Here is a 6434-nt window from a genome sequence, read left to right as displayed (position 1 = left end):
GCAGAATAGAACTGAATTTGTGTAGTTTAATTTTACTAATCATCTCTTGTTTTTAGTTTGTTTTTTTTCCTTTTAATCAGTTTTAAGAACACATAAATTATTGCTAAATCAACAGATTAAATTTCATATTTAACCAGTGAAAAGATGCACATTCAAGTTTACATGATCACTTCAGAGTTTGCTGTGGACAGGTGTTGCTGTCTGTGTATCATCTATTCCACGCACTAAAGACCATGTCTCCATCAGGAGGCTCCTCCTCACATGAGGTGCTGAGATCTAGGGAGGTAAATCTAGTTGTTGTAAGTCAGGCAGATCTTGTGACACCAGTCATCTTTCTGTCCCCACAGCTAAACTCTCACAATTCTCTACAGTCGCCCAAGAGCAGCAGAAAATGAATACATCTCAGGTGAGCTCTTTATTCACTCCCCACTTTGTATTGTAATGGATTTATGAGGTTTGTAAGGGATCATGCTTTAGCTGGAAAAGGAGAAATAGAAATAGATCAAGTCAGTCTTGAGGGAAAATAAACGGTTTCCTTGTTAACTGTTTGCTGTTGAGTTTTGGTAGGTAACCTTGGTCAGGTAAGTAGCTTCCTCCTAGTTACCACTTTGTTCATGAATATGTATTGAATTATATTGGATGCTTTTTCTGTATCAATTACAATGAAGTTAAAGCTTGTTTCCTTTCTCTTAATTTTTTTCGTAATTTATTTTTTGTTGTTGGTATATGTGAGCAAAACATATACCAATTCAACAGTTTCTATGTGTAAAATTATCTAAAGAAGTAAAGCTAGTGAAGTTTATGTACACGTGTATATGTGGTTGTTGTTAGGTGCTGCCGAGTTGGTTCAACTCATAGTGACCCATTGTGCAACAGAATGATACACTGCCCTGTCCTGTGCATCTTCACAATCATTGCCATGCTTGAGCCCATTATCATAACCACTGGGTTAATCTACCTCATTGAGGGCCTTCCCCATTTTCACTGAACCTCTACTTTACCTAGTACTTTGTTGGCGATTTCACATGTATGAGTTCTGGGGGTGAGGAGTAACCAATTAGAAAAGGAAATTCTGTCCTTATCTATTCCTAAATGTCCCACACAGCCTTTTTGTTCTTCACTCTGTACAAATTCTGTGCTGCTGTCACACATATTCATTAACGCATAGGGCACTAGAGATGTTATTTTGGGCTTCCAGAAATGCAGAATGTTGGTTCATAGTTTCCTAAGTCATCTATTCTGACTCATTTAAGAGCTTTAAACAAATGGGATTTGGGTGCATCAGTGAATCATCAAGGCCACCAAGTGTGTGAGAGGCAGGATCCTCTCCAGAGACTGGTCTCTTCTGACAATATGGCCAGAGTACGTGAGACAAAGTTTGGCCATTCATGCCTCTGAGGAGCATTCCAGCTGTACTTCCTGCAAGACAGATTTGTTTGTTCTTCTAGCAGTCCACAGTACATTCAATATTCTTTGCCAACACCACGATTCAAATGCATCAACTCTTCTACGGTCTTCCTTATTCATTGTCTATCTAGCTCTCATATGCATATGAGGCTGTTGAAAATAACAAGGCTTGGGACAAGTGCACATTATTATCCAAAATGATACTTTTGCTCTTTAGCACTTCATTTTTTTATATTTTTTAAATTGTGATTTAGGTAAAAATGCCTTTTAGCACTTTAAAAAGGTCTTTTGCAGCACATTTGCCCAATTCAATACATCATTTGATTTCTTGACTGCTGCTTACATGGGCATTTATTATGGATCCAAGTAAAATAAAATCCTTGGCAACTCCAACCTTTTCTTCATTTATCATAATACTGCTTATTAATTTAATTTTATTTTTTATTGTGATTTGGGTGAAAATTTACAGAGCAAATTCACTTTCCATACAGTAGTTCACATACACTTTGCCTCATGACAATGACTACAATTCAACCCAATGCAATAGCTCCCCTCCCACTTCCTCCCAATAGTTACCCCTTCCCTGTGTCCATCCCTCAGTGCACTCCTGCCCACTGGGCTGTCTCCCTGTGCATAAACAGCCCTTCTTCCTCCCATGATCATTCTCTCCAAGGAGTATATCTACCTCATGTTCAGCTTCTCTGCCTGTCTTTTGTTTGGTTGGAAGCCATAGGTGTGGTTCAATTCCACAATTCCAGACCTGAAGGGCAGCTAGGGGCCATAGTCTCAGTGGTTCCACTAGGCTCTATCAGACCAGCAAACCTGGTTCCCCCCCTTTTTTTCCCCCAAATGATTTTGAGTTTTGTTCCACATTGTTCTCCCTCTCTATCCAGAATCTCCTACATAGATCCCCCTCCAAGTGGTTGACAGTGGTAGCCAGGCACCATCTAGTTCTTCTGGTCTCATAGTCGTATAGGCTGCAGATTGTGTGGTGTGCCAGTCACTAGGATTAATTGTTTCCATGAATCTTTGGTTTTCTTCATTCTTCTTTGCTCTGGATGAGGAGAGACCCATCATTGCATCTAGATGGCAACTTTCAAGCTCTTAAGATCCAAGTCACTACTTGCCAAAGTAGAAGGTGGAACAATGTTTTGTGTAGTATGTTATGCCAATTGAGATTGATGTCCCCTGTGACTAAGGTCCTGCGCCCACCAGTTCAACTACTCGGTCCCCCTGGGTAGCTGGCTGTGACCAAGAAGTGACTACAACCTTATCCCTTGTCAGCTCTACTATACACCTGGGAATTCTTACAGAACATACAAATACACTTATAGGACCATTGTCTGCCAACGCTATACATGGTCTTGGGTATACTCCCCGCTTCATAAACATACCTAATAGTTCAGCCTGGACTGTATTCTCGATGATGAATGCAATGTCATTACTCTTTAATTTGTCTTTTCTAGCATAGTAGATCATATGATTGTCCAATTCAGAATGGCCATTGCCGGTCAATTTTATCTTAATAATGCCTAGAATAAGGAGTTCTGGTGGTGCAGTGCCTAAGGCATTTGCCTGCTAACCACAAATTTGGCAGTTCAAGTCCACCAACCACTCCATGGAAGAAAGATGGGGTGATCTACTTCTGTAAAGATTTATTGTGTTAGAAACCCAGTGGGTGTTGCTGTGAGTTGGAATGGACTTGATGGGAGTGGGTTTGGTTTGGTTTTGGTTTAATGCCTGAAGTATCAATCTTTGAGTTCCATTTCATTTTTGACAACTTCTGGTTCTAGCGTCATACTCTGTACATTCTACATTCCTATTATTAATGGATGTTTGCAACAGTTTCTTCTCATTTTGAGTTATGTCATATCAGGAAATGAAGATCCTGAAAGCTTTATTCCATTTATGTCATTAAGGTTAACTGTAAAGTGTTTCCCTGCTACTCATTAGTTTTTTAATGGTCAGTTTTTTCAGATGTTGACCTGGCTACATCTTTCTTCCTAGTCTCTTAGTCTGGAAGCTCTACTGGAACCTGTACATAATTGGTGACCTTACTGGTATTTGAAATACCAGTGGCATAGCTTCCAGCATCACAACATGCAAAGTGACAGATGACTGTGGGGGATGTATGTGTGTGTGTGTGTGTATACACATACACACACACACAGATTTATCTCAAGAAATGGCTTATGCTGTTACAGAGACTGGCAGGTCCCAAGTCCATGGGTCAGACATTAGGCTGGAGGCTTCTCCTGTCCCATGTAGCTGTGGAGACTGAGGAACCCAAGATGAACAAGTCAGGCTGCAGGCTTCTGGCTCATGGGTTATGGAGACTGGCATATCTAAGATCGGTACTTAATACAGCAGGTTGCTAGCTCACAGGCTGGGGAGGCTAGTGAATCCCAATATGGCAGGCCACTGGCTCAAGTCTAAACAAAACTGTGGGTCATATGATGATGAGCTGGATGCAGGATCCACATCAAGTTAAAAGCAAAGAGCTTTACCAGAATGTGCATGTATATTGGATTCAGACCACATCCCCAAGGAAACTCCCTTTTATGGGTTGGCTGCTTATAGCAGATCTCGTCATGGAGGTGATTACATCATTATATAACTGATAAAATATAACTTGCAAACCACTGAGAATCATTGCCTAGCCAAGTTGACACACAACCTTAACCACAAGATTCAACATTTCAGCATTCAGTTGCTAACCCAAAAGGTTGACAATTCTAAACCCTTCAGCAGCTCTTTGGGAAAAAAGGCCTAATGATCTGTTCTTGTAAAGATTACAGCCAAAATCACCCTCTGGCAGTTTTATTCTGTCATATGGGGTTGCTGTGAATATAAAATCAACTTGATGGTACCTAACAGCAACATCAATGCTTATACTTAACTATTTATTTTTTTCTGCTTGCTTGGGGTTGTATTGCTATTATTTCTCAGATTTACTAAGATGGAAGCTCAGTTTGATGATTTCAGTTCTTTCTTTATCGATGCATGCATTGAATGCATGTCTCTAAGCACTGCTTCTGCTGCATCCCATGCATTTTGAAAAGTCATGTTTTAATTTAGTTAAACTGTTTTTATCTCTGTAGAGACTTCTTTGAGCTTCCCCTTTGCTGTTTAATAGTGTATTGCTTTATCTCCAAATTTTTTTTTTTCCAGCTATCTTTCTGTTACTGATTTGTAGTTAATTTCACTGTGGTCTGAGAGTTTACTTTGTATGATTTACAGCCTTTGAAATTTGTCAGAGTGTGTTCTGTGGCCCAGAATGTGGTCTGTCTTGGTGAATATTACATGTTAGCTTGAGAAGAATGTGTATTCTGTCAATGTTAGAGTGGTCTATAAATCTTATTTAGATCCAGTTGGTTCAGTTCAACTATATTTTTAGTGATTTTCTGACCCCTAAATTTGTCAGTTACTGATATATGTTGTTTGTTGTTATGTGCCCTCGAGTAGAACCCGACTTATAGTGACCCCTCCTTGGGTTTTCGAGGTGGTATCACTATGGCAGTAGATTGCCCAACCTTCCTTCCGAGGAGGGGCTGGTGGGTTTGAACCGCCAGCCTTTTGGTTAGCAGTCAAGTGTCTGACACACTACGCTACCAGAACTCCTTACTGATATATAGGTATAATAAAATCTCCAACTGTAATAGTGGATTTGTCTGTTTACAATTCTAATATTTTTTTGCTACACACACACACACAAACACACGCTTTATTCTTAGTTGCAGACACATTCAGGATTTTTATGTTTCCTGGAATCTGGAATTGATCCCTTCATCATTATCCTCGATCATTTCCTTGTTCAGAAGTTGACTTTGCCTGAAATTAATTTAATTATTTGATTAGTTATATATCATTGTATAGTCCCTTAATTTTAATCTATCTATGTATTTTTTATTTAGAATGGGTTTCTTGTGGACATGTAGTTTGGGTCATGTATTTATTTATTTAAATTCAGTCTGTCATTCTCTTTTAATCTGTGTATTTATACCATTCACATTTAAAATTATTACTAATATAATTGGATTAATATCTACCATGTTTTTTACTTTTTATATTCATTGCAGTTGTTCTTTTATATCTTTCTTCCTGTCCTCTCTGGTTTTAACTGAATATTTTATATTTCTTTTCTTTCCTCTTTCAGCATTTCAGTTTACTTTTATTATATGATTATTTCTGTGGTTTCCCTAAAATTTGCTGTATACATTTATGTTGAATTCAAGTTAACTTTGAAAGTTATGGAACCATTTGTTAAGAAGTGTAAACTTTCTCTATTGAATTGCCTTGGCACTTTTGAAAATCAGTAGAAACACACGTATTTCTAGACTCTATATTCTGTTCCATTTAACTGAATCTATTTTCTTTTAATGATACTGTATGTTCTTCATTACTGTGGCTTTTTACGTAGTTCCAAAATCAGGTAATGTGGGTCTTTTAACTTTATTCATCTTTTCAAAAGTGTTTTGGATATTCATGGTCCTTTGCTTTTCCATGTAAATGTTATAATGTATTTCAGCAAAGTCACCTGGATTTTGATTGTCATTACTCTGAGTTTATAGATCAGTGTGCTATGAATTGATATCTTGCTTATATTGAGTTTTCCAATTCAGGAATACAAATCTCTCTTCCTTTATTTAGGCTATATTACGGAATTATGGCAAAAAAGGATAGTTACGACATTATCATTTCTGCAAAACTTAGATTGATAATACACACATTTGCAGATTGTGGTTAAATAAGCACTTTCATACTATTGGCTCTACCTTCAGGATACATCCAGAAGCTGAGGTCTTCAAAGTAACACCACTACTGACCCCCTTAACACCATGACCATTTGCCGGGATTATGGCATCAGGATTAGAGGAAGCTCATTAACAACCTGCATAATGCAGATGACACAACTTTGCTTGCTGAAAGTGAGGATGACTTGAAGCACTTACTGCTGAAGATTAAAGACTATATTCTGCAGTATGGATTAGATCTCAACATAAAGAAAACCAAAATGCTCACAATTG

General features: G+C 38.2%; 1 protein-coding gene across 1 annotated transcript in view; it reads left to right on the top strand.

Annotated features, from left to right (window-relative positions):
• The first annotated feature begins 391 nt into the window (after positions 1 to 391).
• LOC103196222 (zinc finger protein 782-like) overlaps positions 392 to 6434 on the top strand; it is a 15276-nt gene continuing 9233 nt past the window's right edge. Inside the window, exon 1 of the mRNA XM_042780639.1 lies at positions 392 to 406. Coding sequence (XP_042636573.1) covers positions 392 to 406 — 15 coding nt within the window. The remainder of the gene's footprint in view (positions 407 to 6434) is intronic.

Source organism: Orycteropus afer, unplaced genomic scaffold (genome assembly GCF_000298275.1).
Source record: "Orycteropus afer afer isolate SDZICR_OR568_19922 unplaced genomic scaffold, OryAfe1.0 scaffold00005, whole genome shotgun sequence".
NCBI classification, from domain to species: domain Eukaryota; kingdom Metazoa; phylum Chordata; class Mammalia; order Tubulidentata; family Orycteropodidae; genus Orycteropus; species Orycteropus afer.
The sequence above is the reverse complement of the archived record's forward strand: the minus strand, read 5'-3'. Positions and strand labels throughout refer to the sequence as shown.